The 20715-nt window shown below is 40.7% G+C and overlaps 1 protein-coding gene across 1 annotated transcript in view; it reads left to right on the top strand.

Moving 5' to 3' along the window:
- Positions 1–20715, top strand: part of hcn4 (hyperpolarization activated cyclic nucleotide-gated potassium channel 4) — an 85572-nt gene that overhangs the window by 15900 nt on the left and 48957 nt on the right. The window contains exon 2 of the mRNA XM_049593401.1: positions 6856–7279. Within this exon, the coding sequence (XP_049449358.1) occupies positions 6856–7279 (424 nt within the window). The remainder of the gene's footprint in view (positions 1–6855; positions 7280–20715) is intronic.

Genomic DNA, 20715 nt, shown 5'->3' with positions numbered 1-20715 from the left:
ACGGACAATTTAGAGTCTCCAATTAACCTAGTCCCCAATCTGCATGTCTTTGGACTGTGGGAGGAAGCCGGAGTGCCCGGAGAGAACCCACGCTGACACGGGGAGAACATGCAAACTCCGCACAGAAGGGCTCCCACGCCTGAGATCGAACCAGCAACCCTCTTGCTGTGAGGCGAGAGTGCTAACCACCACACCACCGTGCCGCCCCTCTTAAAATATTTAATTGCTTTAATAGCTTTAGTAAACATAAACTGGACTTTTTACAATATATTTCTAGTTTACCACATTGCCAGTTCAGCTTTTGATGTGTACTTATCTAAGGAAATAAAACCGTTTCTATCTCCCGTAACACCTGGGAATATCACCTTCACATCACCACTGCTAGGTCGCTGCATTTTGCTTTCATTTTATTTCAAGACAGGTGGTACACCACCACACAGCGTGAGTCAGTGATTTGGGATGCTCGCAGAGATATAAGATTGTTTAATGCCTTTGAAATGTCCGCCTAACATCCTGCACTCGCCCAACTGTATTTATAGAACTATGTTCTTCTATGTCAGGGTCCCAGTGAATAATAAAACACAGTAAATGGATCCCTGCTATGTTTAGGTGGCCTGACCTCCATTAGGAGGCAACCACAAGAGTGAAAAGGAGAAATCATGTGCATTTACTCCACACATTCATGCACACGCACACACACACACACACACACACGCAAACATGTGCATGTCAAACCACAGTCTGTGTGTACATATAAAAACACTCAGAGGGATTTCTACACAGCTCTTTGAAATTCTGCACACTGAGCAATTTCCTTATCCTAAAACATTGTAGTGGGTCAGTCACAAAAACATTTACCCTAGAAGTGTCCTCAAACACTATCTGACTGAAAGCTACTGGATGTTTTCCACCAGGAAATTGGTTTATTTAGAAAAACAAAAATACCATGCTCTGATTTGTTTTCTCTCTTTTTCTGTTGGAATATGATTTTCCCTTCATATTTAGATAGAGACGCATTTCCACAGTGAGGGTACAGTACAGCAGCTGCTGTTAATCTTAACAATCCCCACACTCCTATAACAAGTCAGGCTTACTCAAACAGGTGGCAGCAGTCGCTGTGTTCTGCCAGAATGACGTCCAGAGGTCTTAAACTGCATTCTGTTTTGTTGTTCTTCCTGCAAAGATGTTGAGGAGCTCTCCTCTGGCACTACTTTTCTATTTCTCTCACTCCGTTTCCTCACTGTCATTCATACAGCACTGTCAAAGGGCTGGCTGAGATTTTTCTGTAAGGTTGGATTTTTGTCAAACCCCCACCTCTGTGGCTTGTGCTGTTTTTTCCTGGTGCTGACAAATACCCAGCTGTTCAGTTCAGAGCACATTTATTTTTATTAGCCCAGCTACTACATGGCTCTCGGGGTGGCAATGCCACTTTTTCTGCTTAATCAAGTCAAAGTCCACTTGTCTAATACTGTGGTTTACGACCGAATACCTGCAAGATGAAGTACATGCCCATCAACCTCAGCTGGAACCGTGCTTTGTGCTAATTAGTAAATGTTACAGTGCTAACATGCTAAGATAGGATGGTGAACGTGGTAAACCTGCTTAATATGAGCGGCTCAAAGCACCTAGCATGGCTGAAGACTCTTAGTCATGGTGTTATGCTATTGCAACTTGTTTCTACATGTGCCAACCATGAAATATCACTTTAAATAGTATATTAAAGGTAGTCTATACTATGCAGGGTTTTTCTAATGAACAATGTATGGACTCATACAGAAGTCATCGCTCTAAATCATCACTTATAACCCCAGTGTGTGGTGTTGTATTTTTCTGCAAAACCTCCACCCTCTGCCTGTATTTTCTTATTTTCCAATAATTTTGCTTTGGCAAGGTCAGGACTTTATGAAAAGGTATCAACCAGGTGCGAGACCATGAGCAGCACATATCCAACGGGAAGGTACAAAAATTGACACAGCAAAAAATATATCAATCAATCAATTTTATTTATAAAGCCCAATATCACGAATCATAATTTGCCTCACAGGGCTTTACAGCATACGACATCCCTCTGTCCTTAGGACCCTCGCAGCGGATAAGGAAAAACTCCCCCCAAAAAACCCTTTAACAGGAAAAAAACGGTAGAAACCTCAGGAAGAGCAACTGAGGAGGGATCCCTCTTCTATCTATCTAAAAAAATCTGTTCGGTTTTTTTTGTATATAATTTAACCATTTGCTGTAAAACACATACATTTCACATTACCATTAATCAAGAGATTTCATATAATGTGTAAGAAGCATCATATGTATGCAGTTACTTGCACTGGCATTGGTTTTACATGGTACTTTTGTTAGGTTACAGTTGCCACACTATAGCCCTTTTTAAACAGGAATTTTGCAAATTTGCAGGAAAGCCCAATCAGCCTTCTTTAGCATTGGCAGTATAAAAACAAAATTGGGGAGTGCAGTAAAATGCCACCTACTTACTTTTGTTTATACAGAATGTGCCTTTTTCTGGGCAATGGGGGGCGTGAGCAAGTAACAAAACGTGTAGCTCAGTGTGTGACGTAAACAGTGACGTGGGAGGGAAGCTGCGACTAGTCAGTCCTTCGGCAATTCTCTCATAAGTTGGCCCGTTCTTCATTGTCCTTGTCATCTTACGGTTAATGGCCTCCTCGTTTGCGAGGGCAAGGAGGGCGCACAATTCCTTGTCTCCTCAGTTGCTCATCTTTACAGTGTCTTTCAGATTTGCGTTTCCCATTGCGGAAGGTCACCTCAGTCTTTTAAAACTAAAAGGGTTCCGCCAATATGACTACCCTACGAGGTGGAAAATTGAGCACCTCGGATCAACTCGCCAATCTGGCTCTTTGTGTCTAAACGCTTGCAGCTTGCCAGCAAAACAGCCCAACATTCGTGGAAAATCTGACAGTGTAAAGGGGGCTAAAGTGACAACAAATAAGTTACCTCACTCAAGAAGGCTTCTCTGATTTTTACTATAGTGAACTATATAAAAACCTGTGTCAGCCTGGAGGAAAAGAAAAACACATCTGCCTATCTTTAATTATATGCTATGCCTCTGAAAATTGTTGCTATTTGTGATAGTATTCTGTGATTCATAGAAAAAAAAGCTGCAGAAATGCAAGAACACTGACACTGTCCTTTAAATGTGAAAAGACGTACTATGTGCGGTTGAGTCATCGCAGATGATACAAATAGCAAAACAAAGGCAAGGATTTGCAGCTGTTACTGAGAGAAACAGATTATCTTAATTCATCTCTGATAGACCCTGTCAAACGCTGGGAGCACACTTACATCCTATTAGTAAGCAGCGGAGCCTGAGGGATGCAACAAATTGACAGGCTATCTAGTATTTATAATATTAAGGAACATGGCAATATGAACAACAATTGTCATTACCTATGTTTGCGTTTCCTCCTTTGAAGTTTTTCTTGTCCTCTTGGGCTTTCAGTCTTAACATGAGCACACACAGTGGTGGCAAGGTCTGTCTAAATATAACTCCACTTGACAACAAGCTGGAACAGTAGATACCCTTTTACTTTGAAGAATTCCAATTACTGTCACTGTTTCCTCAGTGTGTGTGTGTGTGTGTGCTCATATGGGTCTGTGTGTGCAGTAGACATGAAACTGAGATGTGTGTCTGTGTATACTGTATATTTATGTATGGATGTGTTAAGTGCGACGCGCTCTTGTAAAATGTAACCTGAGCACATTACAACACACGTGTCTGCCACATAGCAGCATGTGTAATTCTGCAGTATTTTACAGTAATTATTTATTCAAGTGATGTAAAGGCTGTCCACAGAGTTCACCATCATCGTCTTCTGTTTTGCTTCCATAATGCATCAGTAATGGTTTTTAGTCACGCTCTCAGAAAGAAAATACAACAACAACAAAAAAAAGCTGTGTCCAGGTCTGCTCCATTTAAGTTTCTTTTATTGCAACGTGGAACATCAGTGATTGTAGTAGCATCAATGGGGATATCAAGGTATAACAGTACCTTGCACTTCATCACAAGCATGTCTCAAAGGACTTAGAAGAGAAAAGGCCATTTTAGATCTAACTAATCATCAATAAAATGATAAACAATACATCATCCAACAAAGCAAACACAGGGAAGCGAAGAAAAACTACAAGACTCTCAAGAAAATCTCATGAGGAAAGAAATGGAAGATACCTGGTATGTGCCAGGGTTTCTTTATCTGTGTGGTTTTGTTCTTTGAAGCAGACAGTATGTACCTGTACTGATGACTAGAATTTTACTCAACTTGACATGACATGGGCCAGAGGACTTTTTAGAACAGGCTGTGTCATCCTGTAGAGCAGCAGTTCATTGTAGAGCCAGGAGTTATTTCCTTCAACACACTGTGAATCAACCATGAAATCAATAGACATCAGCTGCAACAAGGAAGTGAAAGAGCAGTAATTACTTGCTGTAGACTAGCCAGCTTGCAGTAAAAATGGATATCCTACCCTGGTTAGATATGTAGTATCCTTTCTTCCTCATGGCCCTGCTCTTGAAATTGGTTTTGCGCGGCAGATCTGTGTGGCCAAGTTAAAGGTGGGTGGGTAACTCATCCAAGCTCAGTGGGCCAGCACACCTCACAGAACACCCCTCATGGTGGATCTATGGAGTATCCAAGATATATCACCCTTAACACAAAAGAGCCAATCTGGATTCAATTACAAAGCCAGGGGAGAGGTCTATTTATATCCAAACTCTCAGACCTGCAAGACAGACGAGGTCACAGTACAGTTTGTAATTAACAGTTCACCCTCATTGACCTTAGAGTTGTGATTTACAGTACACAACACAAATAGCTTCATGTCAAGCTGCCGTCTGGCATGGTGGGGAGGTTACATATGTATAGGTTATTAATATTAGTAGTGTATGCTTGCTTCCACTACACATGCACAGCACCCAAAAGACCCTGATGTTAAAAGAGACATGTGATGAGTCACAGAGTGGGTCCCATTGCCGGCTGCTCATACGGAAAAACAACGTCAATGTAATATATAGTAATTTAAAGACAACAGTAAAGCAAACAATGTGAATGTAAATAAAATTAATTTAAGTATAATTAAAGTGCTTGTGTGCCTTTACAATATGTGTACACATGATAATAACTAGCAAACCATAATAATTAATAATAATTCAACCATGATAAATTTAATCATATAGACTTTTAATGTATTCTTATACCATGGCTGGTATGATATCCTACAAGTTATCGCCCCATGAATGACATTACATATTCAACATAAAGTTATGTACTTAAAGTAAAGTTATGTAGGTTAGCTAAACTTTTAGGTTTAGACACACAGAGTTGTGAAGGTTAGGTTTAGGAAGAGAAACATGGTGATGCCGTACTGTAAAATAACCCAGAGTTCAATCAAAGTTCACATGGTTCCAAAGATCGGTCTCCTGTGGGTAAGTTGTGTGTTTTGTGACCCATTATCCACTCCAACCTGCCTCCTTACGGGGACCGCTTCCTTCTTCACTCCTGTCAGTGCAATGGTCACATGATCAAAGCCATACCAAATGCGTGGGTTATACACAAACTATTACGTGGTACCATGATTGCGTGGGATATGTATGATTTTTGTTGCACTGTTTTTCATAGGAAACGTATGAACAGTGCATGAGAACACCCTGACACTATAGAGGTTACACATAAATGTCACGATAGGACATTGATGTTAACTTGGACAAATTAATGAGTCTAAGAGTTTGATTTATAGAAAATGGATTATGTTTGTACCATTTTTATTTTGTTGGATGACTGTAATAGACATAGATAGTGTGTGCTTTGGAAAGGGGCCTGGTACCTGTTACATCTTATTTTTTGAAGTCTTGGCAAAACAGAAGCTCTCCTTTGTAATGTGCTTTGCTAGACAGCTGGGTTTTAAACAGAGGGCCCATACTGACCAAAAAAATTACTGTTTGGTAATTTAAATTTTACTTTTATTGGGTTTTTTTTCTCCCCAAATTAAGATATATCTGAAAATACACATTAACATGAATTCAACGAATTATCAGCAAAGTCAAATTGGCCACTTTTTAAAAAAAGAGAAACAACAAAAAACAAACAAAAACATTTAATTTACAGTATACAACACTGATGCTAGCCTGCTAACTGTTAGCTAGCAATCATGTTAGCTAGCTAACACCAAATCACAGCACAGCACCTGTCCATAACAAGCATGATGTATAAACATATGAATCTGCCACAAGTATTATTTTAATAGCTTAGTATTGTATGCACCATAAATTGACATAGTTATTTATGGCACTTTAGGCCCTGTTTAATATGCAACTCAGTTTTATACAATCTATGTAGTAGGGGGTCCCTGCTCCGTTTCTCTTTCAGTTAAGGGGCCCATGGCCTGAAAAATGTTGAAGACTCCTGCTCTACAGCATGCACTGTATAATGCAATGTGATGTACATATTAGGGCTGAGGCAAATACTCGGATGAAACAAGTACCTGGTACGCATATTGTACTTTTCTAAGCATGAGTGTCATCTGAGTAAAATGGGTCAATATCTGTACTAGTGATAAAGGAAAATCCTTATTTTGGTAGCTGTGTTCATTCTCTTTCTCTTGTGACCAAAAATGATCTGAAGCTTAATTCTGGGGCTGTTCTGTAATTAGTTTTAAAATAAAAAAAATTAATATAGCAACTTCTGATAAACTTATATTATGTCTGGCCTGACTTGTAGTGTTGCCCTCTGTCTGATGTTAACAACAGTCAGCTAGAGAATTTTATTATATTCTGACTACAGCATTCTCTCTTTCACCGTCCCACCTCTGCCTTTCTCCATTTCTCTCTCCATTAAGGTTTTACTGGGACTTGACCATGCTGCTGCTGATGGTGGGCAACCTCATCATCATCCCCGTAGGCATCACATTCTTCAAGGACGAGCACACGCCCCCCTGGATTGTGTTCAACGTGGTCTCCGACACCTTCTTCCTCATGGACCTGGTCCTCAACTTCAGGACGGGTATCGTCAAGGAGGACAACACAGAGATCATCCTGGATCCGCAACAGATCAAGATCAAGTACTTGCGGAGCTGGTTTGTGGTAGACTTCATCTCCTCCATCCCTGTGGACTACATCTTCCTCATCGTGGAGACGCGCATAGACTCCGATTTCTACAAGACGGCGCGCGCCTTGCGGATTGTCCGCTTCACTAAGATCCTCAGCTTACTGCGACTCCTGCGCCTCTCTAGACTCATTCGCTACATCCACCAATGGGAGGAGGTAGGAAAGTGCACCTCAGTGTGTTTAATGTATGTGTTGTGCTGAATCTTGCCCACTTTTCTGTATGATGTGTATGATGCTACCCATTATGTAGGTGCTATTTGAGCTGGCCTTGGAAAAGTGGAATCATGTGGACAAGTGGATTCGCACAGAGAGAAAAAGACAGAGATTCAGAGAAAATACCAGGGAAATTACAATGATTGACAATCATACAAGCATTCTATTTGATGAGGCTAGTCAAACACATAGGGCTTCACTCCTTAAATCCATTTATAATCCAAATGGTATTCCCATGCTGGGGAATTACTGCAAGTGTGTTTGCAGAACTCTGTACCTTCCCTTTCCCCCTGGGAAGGAAATATGGATAGATGCTGCTTCTGATTACATCCACCCTTGAAGGGAGTGAAGAGGCTCTTTTGCTGAACCCCAGTCACCAATAAGTTGATGAGGCCGGGATGTTGATTAGCATTTTCTCTCTGTGTGCCCATCCAGCTAGCAATGGGACCACAGAGCTCAGAGAGGCATTGCTGCGACACACGCATGATTATAATTGCGGCAATAATTAGAAAAGTTCCCATTGCTCTCACTGGATGGATCTTGTTGTTTAGTCTCAGAGGTAAAAGGTGCAAAGTGAAGCATCAGAGTCTCAGCATGGAGTCAACAAGAATACACTCCATGGAGAATAATATGGGACAGTCAGGGCTGCTCTGCTGGTCAGTCACAAAATAAGAGAAAACACTGGGTAATTTAATAAATGCAAGCCACAAGTAGGACTACTTCTTGGAGGCTCAGTGCTTCATAATAAACTGCTGTTTGTCATTCCACAGATCCTCCCTAACAATAACCAAAGCCCCCCTACAAGCTTGTATTTCTCAGAGACAATGGCAGTGCAGGATGGAGGCTTTAGTTCAGGGTTTAGTGTCTCGATGAAGAGTGCTTTGCAATAACAAGCATGTATGGTCATAATACAGATGTTATACTGCTCTGCTGCAGTTCACAGTGTTGTTGATGTTAGGGATCAAAGCAACGTTTTCAGTTACTAGTCAGTTTGTATACCTCCATACCCAGAGGCCATTTAATAGATGGGTTGCGCACTTAACGTAAGCAGACCATATATCTCATTTATTACCCAGTAATGATTTTTGTGCCTGGATACATTTCACCCCATCACTAAATTAATTTTTTTCAATTTACATCAAGGCAAGAAATGAAAAGTTATTTTGATGCTGTTTCATATTCTCGCTATTATAGATTTGGATGCTGTTTTGTTTTTGTTTTTTTGCTTATATTTTCTAAATCTACCTCAGTATTGGCATTTATAGTATTGGAAAAATACACATTGTTACTAGTAAACATTTGAAAGGTTCAGTTTCAGTTCACATAAAAAACAAAACTGTTACTCAGGAGATAGAGCGTTAGGGTTGTGTACCATTCACATTTGAACTGATACCGGCACCAGCAGCTCTGCAGAGCTCTGTTGCTGACTTCCAGTTTGGGGCGTTTCCCAGCATTTCACTTCTTGTCTAAATGTGGTGTTCTCACCCAGATGTGCTCTCATGTACCGGCGCACAAATGGAATTAATCTTTATCGGTTATCAGTAGTACCAACCTACTTCGGTCAGTACCGTTAAGTATTGAGTTAGTTGTCTACCATTCGCAAAGTCGGCGGTTTGACCCGTGGCCCTTGCACTCTACATGTCAAAGTGTCCTTGGGCAGGATACTGAACCCCAAATTTGACCCGTTGGCTATGCCATCAGGGTGTGAGTGCACATGATTGTTTATTTGATGAGCAGGTGACACACTGTATGGTAGCCACAGTTACCTATGTATGAATGCGTTGGGTGGTCGCTAGAAAAGCACTATATAAATGATGTCCTTTTACCATTCAGTTTGCGTAGAGTATACTTGCTCCAGGACAATACACTGGAAAACAGACATCAACAGAACAGTCATTGGCCACGTTTCCCAGATCGCTCTTAGTGCTAAGAGCTTCTTAAGAACGCTCTTAAGCCTCCCGTGAAAGAAAAACGCATTTCCCAGATCGCTCTTAGCTTAAGAAGATCTTTCACTAAGGAGTTGTAAGATCGAGCTGACCCACTCTTAACAGCCTTCTTAGCGACCAAACGTTCACAGCTCCAGCCGCGGCAGGCACATTAATATGACACTAAGCAAGGAGACATTAAAACAGTGTATATATTTTGTTCCAATTTATACTTCAGGTTTATAATGTTTAGCATTAATTCATTCTGCAGGGAAACACGTGTCCTGACTGTGCATACTGAATCTTGAATCTATATGTTTTATGAAGACCCTGTGTGCGCTCAAAGGTGTGGCACAAGTTACACACCGAAATCAGGCGGAAGAAAAATAATAATAAGAAAAATAAGAATGAGGAATTACAAGTGTGTTCCTGTATGTGCTGTGCACATCAGGCTGGAAGAGGCACATGTGTCATGCTTGAGGCGCACATTACGCACACTTTACAATGTTACAGTTTCATTTACCAGACGTTTTTATCCAAAGCCACATACATCTGAGTGTTAATACAACAAAAGCAAGATCTAGTTAGAAGAAAACATCATGATTAAGTGCCCAAAAGCAAAGTTTGAGTCCGATAGGACGTAGGTGCCAATGTAAAACATCTGCAGTCTGTTCAGTCAAGTGCAAAAGTGTTCGCTTTACATATGTCATGAGTAGTCTTTAGGAATACATCATGAAATTATATCAATTCCCTGGGACCATCTGTGTGTAGATTTGACACCCTTACTTTATAATGTGCAATGATTCACACAACACATGGCTGAAAAGGAAACCAAGTTTATTCAAACATAAGATCGCCTAAAGCAGCACCTGGGACCCCTCCCGCCACATGGGTTCTGCATCACCTGCAATGAAGGGAAGTTGTGCAGGTGCAGGTGGTAATAGAGGGCCGCCAGGTGAGGCCACCCCGCATGCGGACGCTGGGCCTTGAGCTTGAGAGTGTACAGGGGACGTCTTCGTCAGGCAGGCTGATGCTGAGAGGCAGGTTGGTTGGTTGAGCTGCTCTGGCCCCGCTCCCAGATGGCTCATCCTCACCCGAGTCACTGTGGGACAAGAGACCGTCATCCCCCGGGCCATCTATTCTATCTATCTAGCGATGACGTGCCAAATGCGGTTCTTGGCCACTATTTTTTTTCCCCCTTTTGTTCCGCCGAAGAGTGTGTCCTGCTGCTGCCATACTTCATCCACCAGGATGGTCATCTCCTCTGGGGTGAATACAGGTGACCGGTTGGCCCGCTTGCGCCCTGCTTCTGTCATTCTGTCTTAATGTGTGCACCTATACCCACAGGTCATTTTATATCTGCATAAATGGATTAGTGCGTTAGGTAGCAGCGCTGTGTGTGACTTATGCGCTGATGAAGTGGTGGGTGATTGATGTGCCTGACATCGATTGATTTAGTTTCAGCACCGCGGCAGTGGTCAGCTCCTGTTAAGAGCGTCTTACAGAGCGATCTTAAGAGCGATCTTAAGAAGGGCATTAAGAAGACATCTGGGAAACACTCCTATCTTAGCGACCCTTCTTACCAAAGACGTTCTTAACTGAGCTCTTAAGTCCTAAGATCGCTCTTAACTGGGAAACACGGCCAATTTAATTTGAATCTTTTTATTTGAGGCCTTTAATTGGGTTTCTGAAACACACACAAGTACATCATTTTGGTTCTTACAGACATATACTATACAAGCAAACCTTAAAATGATCATGAAACAATGAATTAGATGAAGAACATTTTCAGATCCTTGGCTGGTTGTGTGGACATTTGTCTTAATTTCACATTCACATACTAGCAACACTGTATTGTTATCCATTAATTAGCATGTTTGCACACTGTTGTCAAAATACAGCACCACTCAGTGAGTCAGTGGGTGTGTTCACCTGAGTGCATGGCATTACATGGACAATTGGAAAGGTTGAATAGCAAGCTGATTGCCAATCAAACCACAATATCCCTAGACCTGCCCACAGGCATTCTGAAAAGTTTCTGGTTTTCAAATATTCAGCTGGCACTCTTTGTAGAACAGTGTATATAAGTGTGGCAACATTAATCATGCAAGCCCTCTGTGATGCCATTTCAAAGAGAGGAAAAGTTCAAATAAATCACTGGGGGAGAATCCCTTTGCCACCTTGTGCCTCCATGCACGCCTGCTGCTGTACTTCTGAGCCCAAAATGAAAGCAGGGATACATGCAGTTGAGGCCAGCCTTCATTTGAAAAGGGTGGACAAACTGACAGCGAGCTGTCACATGTTGAAGCTGTGCAATGAGGCAACAAAGAAAGGAGAGGAGAGAGGAGGAAATGATATAAGGAACTAAAAGGAAGGGGGGAAAAGTAAGACAGAAAAAGCAGTGTGGCCTTGCCTGCTGAACTTCCTTATAGACTCTATTGTTAAGTTGTGATGTACCACCGCCCCAGACTAGTCCTGTATTTTAGAAGGAAAGCAAGACAGGAAGATACGGAGAAAAATAGAGCAACAATTCAAATTCATGTCATCACAAAAACACTACAAAAGACTTTGCAGGACAGTGATGACTTCAGCAGCTAAAAACCACTGAAACAATGGGACAAAGAGAGGGCACATTACACGCACGGAGCCAACTGCCATTTACATGTTTTATGTCGGTGTGTGTGTGTGTGTGTGTGTGTGTGTGTATGTGTGTGCGTGTGTGAGGTTTGCTGATGAATGCTAGTTAGGCAGACAGAGCGAAAGGCCAGCTTTGCCTCAGCGCCAGAGTACTCCAGATGCAACCTCACAGAAATGTCATCTGTCACTGCAGAATAACTTGTCGCCAAGATCTCACCACCTGACTGGCTTTTTGACTTTTCCTATTGACAGCTACACTTCAGACAATGCTTTGATTTTATGCAAACCAGCTGAACCAATGGTGTCACAACGCTAATCCAACTCATATTAGCCTTAGTAATAAGCAATATGACAATGTCATTAATATAATATTATGTTGAACGGACTAATGGAGCCACTGGTGTGTGGGAGGGGGTAGAGTGGCATATGCTGTGTTTGTTTGCTTGAAAGTTTGTGTTTTTTGGGGTGACGAGAGGACACATAACAAAGTTAGTGTCACGAGAAAACTGACACTGCACCAATATCACAACATTTTGGATTTGATTGTGACAAAAGAGGTATTTTTACTGGCAGCAGACGTCATTTTGAGCTGAACTTTGCCGAATGCCGTGTTTGGATTTATTACTGTCACTTGCTTTGTCCTTGACCATTGCTAATAACAGGCTAGACTAATTGCTGTTGGCTATATTGTATGTCTTTTCTAGTAAATATCACGTTCTCAAACATGATTTGTGTTTAAAAAGTAATCTTCCAAAGTAGAAAGATAACAAGTATGCTACACACTCATCTTTTGGGTGGTTACATCTTAAGTCTGATCTTGAGCGCACTAATATTTTTCGTGGTTTGTTTACATGAGTAAAAGAAGTACTTTTTTTGGGGGGGGGGGCATTTTACCTGTTATTGATAGTACAGTTTAGGTTTAGGTTAGACAGGAAAGATGGGGGAGGGAACCTGCACTGCTGCAAAGGCCTTAGCCTACATGGGTCGCACACGATTCAGTTAGAGTTAGACAGAAAGCTCCAATGTTACATGATACTACTTAATAGTCAGCCGCTAGTTTTCTGTCGGGACACAGTGTTGTTTCACTTAGGAGCAGCTGTCGAGTCAAATCGGGCACCTTGTGGAATTTCGGTGTACCGGTCTGGTCCAGTGTTTGGCTCAATATTAAATGGTTTGAAAATTTTCACACGGGCCCAACCCTTCTTAACATTAGTATGAGTATTAGCATATTGAGTCTTGGAGAGAAAATGGAACTACACAGTAATTCTATTGTCATACTTATACTGCCTTTGCCTGGGTCTTCACCTTGGGATCCGCCTACTCCACTGAGCTGACTAATTCATCTGGCAACATGACATTAAACAGCGGTTTCTCTGTTAAAATAAAAAATGATCCAATGAGCACCACGGGGGATTAATGATTTGTCAAGCACCATGGGCGAGATTAACACTTTTGTCAAGCTTTTGTCAAGCAATGAGCTGGAGCCAATGAGAAGTAATAACACCAATGTCAAAGGCTATGGACAACATAGATGCTGCTATTGAAACTGTTCTAAATCCACAAATCTTCTCATTGTTGTCCAACATTGTAGTTAGTCTTGTCTTTGTGTATGTTGTCATGGCCTGGTATCAGTGTGGACTTAAAATGACGTTAGACTCTGGCAGATATGTTGGTCTCTAGTGACTGCTCAGGGAAGAGCAGGATGCAGTGTCAGACTGAAGATGTAAACAGAGTGTAAGAAGTGGACAATTCTGATATCAGGCAAATACTGTCCTCAAATGTTTTTATTCTATTATTTTCCAAAAGATAAATATACAGTTATACACTGAAAACCAAAATGACTGTAGAAGGTAATTAATTTTCTGTTTCTTACAGAATGGAGGCACGATCCCTGTGACGACACTGCACTTTAGATTCATTTCCTGTATTTGTGTCACGTGGGTTTCGCCACAGCCCTGCCTCTTTAGGAGACTAGCAGCGGCCGTGAGTCTATTCATTTCGATGGGAAAAGTGAATGTGTGTACAGATTATGACAGATTCTTTCGCGATATAGTCACAGAAGTAAATATTGGACCCATTTTTCACAAGCCACATATCTTCTGAACATTCTGACACTAAAATGACATTTTTCAGAAAAAGAAGCGAAAATCAACTTTGTTCGAGACCTCTGTCTCAGTAACACACTCTCACAAGATCTAGCATCACAGAATCTCTTCCGTCTGTGGTGCTGAACTGCTGGTCCAGTTTCACTGCAGTGCTACTTACCTCACTTTTCACCTGGAGAAACAGAACTTAAAATAGACTTATATATGAAGCAATGAATCAGAAGTTAAAATCGAAATAAAACTTGTGTTTATTTGCCTAATATTGTAGTCATTGTTATTGTTTAACTGTTTCAGAAGGGGGAACAGAAAGTGTGATTAGACTGATATGATTTTGTACTGAATTGATATTGACATTAAGCTAGTAGATAAAAACAAGTGTCAAAACAAGTTGCAAGCATTCAATGTGACTGTATATATAGTGTTGTATTGTTTTGAATCTGCTTTCATCCATCCGCACAACATTTCGTCAACAGCCTATGGGATTTTTCCATGAATTTTTGATTATTGTAGAAAATAATCTCTGTGGCAAACAAACATTTGTAATGCTTACACGTTTAGTCTAGCAAGATAATCTTCAGAAATAAACAACACGATTTTTGTAGCCTAAATGCAATCACCAGAAGTAAGAAGCTAAAATTAGGCTATAAACAAACTGCACCATGGTCACATGAATTAACATTTTCACTACAATGAGGCTGTAAAGCCATGTTTGACGAAATGATGTCCTTTAGACTCATTAAGCCGCTTGTTAGCAATCGCCTTTTTTAAGACACATGAAAGTTTCAAAATTACACAAGTGGGGTATTCACTGACAGATTTTATGTCGTAAAATATAACTATTTTACCACCATTAACAGTGTCAGTATAGCAAGCGCACAATGTTTCCACAGCAACGTGTTCTACCAGCGACATAGTGTTACCAGCTGTAATTGCCGAATGAGCTGAGGTGCTAGCTAACTAATGTTAGCTTCCTCCTGAACTGGGTGGTGTGCATTGCAGACCGACAACCAGTGGTGACTGGATGTTGAGCAGTGGGCACACATTAACATGGCTGGCCAGCTGTCTGTCAGCAAAGCCAAGAGAAAATGAAATAAAAGACAAAACATTTACATCACAAAACAATAAAAAATTCCCCACCTCCAACTGGATGGCGCTTTGAAATGCAGCACTAAGGCTCACTGAGTCAAAGGGGTGTCGGATTAAAAGGAAAGGCCTCCTGTATATCATGTCTTTCTTTTCTTCTCAAAAATGAACGGGTTACGTAAATGTTAATGGATGTCAGCTTTTCGCAAGCAAAATTAACCAAAGCTGACATCCCTATACAGAGCATATCAGCAACGTGTTCACTGACAACGTATTTAATTTGTTTTCCATCACAATAGGAAGTTTTACAATACACCATCCACTCATAGTGACTACAACATAAACCAACATTAATTATGAAGTTATATAGTTATGAAAACAGTTTAGTAAGATACAAACATCCTTTTGAGGAGACAGGGTTCATTCGCTGTAGACCTGTGATGGCTTGATGTCCTCCACAAGGCAAAGCTTATTTATTTATTTTACTCATATTTCACAAGAATCTGCAAGCTATAAATAATCCTGCACAGATTCATTTTGGAGTGTTTTTGTTTGAGTTTCATTTCCTCCTCAGTAAGAAGTCACACAGAGGACACTTCTTCCAGGAAGTGTTGAATACAGCTCAGTGAACTGTACTGCATGGTTTAATGCCTCGTAGAGTGATACTGTTGGGAGCAAATTTTAAAATTAGAATCTTTTTTCATGTACTCTCTGCGGCGAGTAAAGATTTTCAGGAATTCAGAACAAAACAAAGGAACAATAAAATAAAATGTCAGATAAAAGATGGAGAAGCAATTCCTACCAAAACCAGGGACAAAACAAGCTGATATGTGGTGCAGGTGAAATGTCAAAGGGAGGTCATCAGAGATTTCGGGAGTGGGCATAAGACTGTTGTCAAAAATAGATTCACAAACTCATAGTAGTATAATTACTATAGCAGCCGTATAGAAACCTTTGTCAAAGGGTGACTAAGCCAATCATTCGCTTCACATCCTCACTCTAAAAATTGCACCAGTGTGACCTGCACTTTCACAGCAATAGGCCGGTCAGCACGTCATAAATCTGTTTCATAATCCTTTGGGGACAGTTAGCTAACCCTCACATGTAGTATCGTTCTCGGTCAGAGTGTCACTATTTTATAAGTGAAATAACAACATGGCTGAGAGACATAAAGGTGCTGAATCTACTGATGTCTCCTCAGAGCCACAAGAAAGATTTTTGCTTCCCTAAGCTGTGGTTTTATGAAACTGCTTGACAGGTCAAGGAAGTAAATCATAATCCGACATGCACACCTGAACGTAAATATTTGAAAAATACTTAATCACTGAGTGCATTGCTGTCGGTATATAATTCATGTATATGTATTCATGTTGATTGTGTTTTCCTGCATTTGGGTACATGCGTGCTTTTGCTGCCTTTGTTGACATGGACTATAATTGCATGTGCTTAGGAGAGCATACTGTGCTAGTAGCCTGAAGCTTAGACATGTTGGCACATAACCACAAATTACTGAAGTGTCCTTGAGTGCGATGCTTGACCCCCAAACTGCTTCAGTGGGGCTTCTCAGAGGACAACACAGGGGATTTTGGGTCACAGCAGAGCTACATTCTTTAATGAATTGCCGTCAAACATACAACAGCTCAATGAAGTGATTTTTGAGAATAAGTACTCTAATAACTTCACATCAAACTGTTAAAGTACCTTTTTTCTCCACTATTTGTTTTCAAGCTTTAATTACTGCAGATTCACTCATACCTTTACTTGAAGTATATTTTGATGCTAATACAATGTTGTAGTGCTCTTTTACTTAAGTAAAAGATATGAGTACTTTTCCCCCATTTACATGATGGCTATCTCTCAAGCATTATAATATAATAACTCAATTTTTAAGATTATTTTGAATTATTTGCCATTAACCCACTTTGCTTAGTGATATTTGAAAAAGAAAAATAAGTTTGGGATCTAACATTTATGTTGTCTGGACTGTTAAAGGCTTGTTCATGAAGTAATGTAAAGCTTGTACCAGTGTGTCTTCACAACTTATTAACCTTCTCACAATTTGGGAATGGCAAAATATGAATTTAAATACAAAGCCAAAAAAGCTCATGAGACATTTCAGGGAGTAAAGTGATGTCTGAAACTGCAATCATATCATCTTCCCCTCCTCAAAGTCTCTAATCTGAGCACCACTAACACCATCAGTATCCCTTTGCATAACTGAAGCAATGTCCTGATCCCCCACCAGCTCAAAGAGCTGCATCTTCTGTCCTTTTTAATCACAGCTGTCATAAATTAGCTGATTGCTTCCATTTCCTCTCCAAACACTTGAGATTTAAGAGGGTTTTTTTTTTTTTTACAACCGCCATGTTGACAGAATGTTTACAAACAAGGAGGTTTTGGTGGTGGTGGCTATATGCCAGTGATAACACTGTCATGCATAATGGCATTCAGCATGGTGTGCAGATATCCATCACACACACACGGAGCAGACTGCCGTTATGGCGTCTCCCCTGTCTCCCTCCTGTCAGCTTCCTCTTGTCACTTTTCATTGGGATAAAAATAAGGCTGTGACCGGATATTCTCCTCATTGGAGTTGTCTCCTGTTGACGAACCAGTGACTTGGATGAGATTAGTCATCCTGTTAAATCAGATTCAAGGCAGTGCACTAATGACTAAGCTCTGAGGGCTTCCTCCCATCGTGCCTGATGCCTACAACATAACCGTCTCGACTGGCCGACCCAGTAAACGTTGCTTTTAGCGTGGATGGAGATGAATTCATGAGACAGGAGCTGAAGCCTCTACTGAGGGGGGCCAGGGAGTTTAAGAGACAAAGAAGAAGATATTTTATACACTGTTCCTGTGGATCCATAAAAGGTCTTAAAAGGCAATGAATTCATCTATCCATAAATAAGGCATCATTAGTGTAAAAACGTCTTTAAATCTTTTAAAAGTCTTAAAAATGCCAAGGCATGGGAAGCAAGATTTTATGATTTTCTTCTGGGTCTGCGTCTGTAAACTCTTAAGACAATTGATAACATCTATTTTTTTATATAATTTTCTGAATGCCTCTGACATTAATATCATACAGATCAGGACAGCAGAACCAGCAACACTCATATTTTGTTTCCGGCTGTATTGCTGACCACAGACGATATAGTGTCTGCTAGTTAGCTGTCACTGTACCATGGATGATATGTGTGACAAGTGCAAAAAACCTGGCTTTTTAACCAAGATTTTGTGGCATGGCTGAAACCAGTACAAGGCAATGAATATGAGGATTTTTTGAACTTGGCACGATTGGAATCAAGTAAGTAATTAAGTAAGTAAGTAATTGCTTTTGGTTGATGGGGGGGATTTTGGTAATTGTAAAATTTATCTTATAGTCCTAGTGGCATTAACAAAATCCTAAAAAGTCTTAAATCTAACTTGCCTTAAGCTGTAGGGACCCTGTTATGGTAAGATATGAAGTGTTAATGGCTAAATCAAGCCACGCCACACCACCTGTGTTTATTTATTACAAGGTGGCATATCGTCCATCTCTATTAATATTGGCATCTTGAATTGTTAAGATTTATGGGCTGCGGCTGTGCGCTGCAGTTAGGGAGAAACAAAGCCATACGTCAATAAAATGCTCAGGTGCTTTGATAGAAGTCAGCCATGTGGTTGCCCCGTGGGTCCAAAGAAGGAGTGAGACGCCTTTCATTTCCACCCAGTAAATCTATACAAAAATATTTAAAAGGTAAATCAGCTAATCAGCCCCCCACTCAGTGACCCATTACCTTGGCAAAGGACTGGGCTTTCAGAGATAAGAAAAGCAGGAAGAATAGATTTTAATGGGCTATTATTGAGTGCACAATGAGGCTTGCCAGCAACAGTGACAGGTCCTCAACATTCTGAATGAGCCTCATGTGATATCAATACACACAGTGGATTTGCTTAAAAAAGTATTCCACAAAAAATGTGTAATCCCATACAAACCCAGTGGCGCATCTTGGTAGGGAGCAGAGTGAGAGTGGTTTTTGTGATCCGAGCCCTCCAGGCCTGTTTAGACAGATGATGGAAGGGTGTTCCCAGTGGTCCACTCCCAGGCCTACTTCTCATTCTCCACATGTGCTTCATCCACCATGACAGCATGCATGAGCATGACATTTTGGTCGAGGCATTTATAGTGAGAAATCTAACCCCTGTCCACAGCCCGCCCCCAGAATCTGCCATCATGTGGGATGATTAAAAATAACTCTGAGACATGCGTGGATTGATTTAGCTGATAAACTTCATTTGTCATCACGGGGAAATCATGTCTCGCTCAAAAACAGGAAGATGCTGCATGTGGTAATTAACACACTGTATCTCGTACATATAATACATCCACTGTACTACTTAGATTATATTAATCATATTAGCACTATTTCTAGAGAAAACAACCAGCATAGCCATCAAAAATCTTTTATTTATGTATTTATAAGAGTCATTAAAATGTCCATTGACCAGTTTGAAGCTGAAATACAACTGATCAATAAGACTCAGCCCATGCTTTCCAATTTACTAGTTTTTTTAATTCACTTTGTAGCTCAAGCAGATGAAATGAATCAGCACCGAGCTCCACTGTGTCTGTGCTGAATCCTCAAAACACAGAAATCACAAAAATGACATGATTTATTAGTGCATTAAACACAATAATAAATTATTTAACTCAAGAGCCATCCTGTTCATGATTTTTGGATTGCACTAAAACAAAGCTGTGTGATAAAATAAAATATCCACTGCGTCGCTAATTACTGACTAACTGCTGCAAAAATGTACCTTGTACAATTAAAGCTAATCATTACATGAATTATGCAGTTGCAATAACTTTATTAATAAAGGATATCACTTGGTGCACAGCAGTGAATAGGGTTGGGGAGGATGTTTGAGGTGTACGGACGTGTGTTAAGTTAGGTCAGCAAAATGGCATCCAAAAAAAACCAAAAACAATATGAGTGAAGAATTTTCTTTTCTCTTATGTGTCAGGACGCCGTCGTGCCCAAACATTCATCATCATTAGCAGCGCGAGCAGCAAACACCAGATGCCTCGGTATAGTGCTGCATCAAATGTGTCTGGGCAGCTACCATCAGCACCATGGGACATATGCATCTATTCTCTCACCTGGATCACGCTCTTCTCACTCCATCTGTTTGGAGATGACTCTGCAGCTGCCGTCACCCACTCTGCGCCTGTGCGGGCCTGAATGCTGGCTCACAAGTATACAGATGACTTTTGCATGTGACCCTGCTTTTGACCCCTGTCATGTTTATTGGTCTTTATTTACTAGCTTTATTTGACTGTGAAATGCTGTGAATGTCTCTGCTCCATCTCTGCCAGGTAGGAGGAGTATGGAAATAGAATTTTTGACAGCAGTGTTAGTCAGTGGGGTAAGAGATTGTGGTAATCATAGTATTTCTTGTAGGAGTGTAGTAAGAGTTGCAGTTTTATTGTCAGTGTCTGTAATATTGACTGAAGTGTCTTTTTCCACATGAGTACTGTTAATTAAATACAGCCTCCATGACAGGATGCTCACAAGCATGTAATTGCAATATCATTGGGTGCATTTATAACACCACTACACTAGCGCTGACTTACTATAGGTTA

This window comes from Epinephelus fuscoguttatus, linkage group LG2, assembly GCF_011397635.1.
Source record: "Epinephelus fuscoguttatus linkage group LG2, E.fuscoguttatus.final_Chr_v1".
Classification (NCBI taxonomy): Eukaryota; Metazoa; Chordata; class Actinopteri; order Perciformes; family Serranidae; genus Epinephelus; species Epinephelus fuscoguttatus.
Note: the sequence above shows the minus strand (reverse complement) of the source record. Positions and strands in the feature narration are given on the sequence as shown.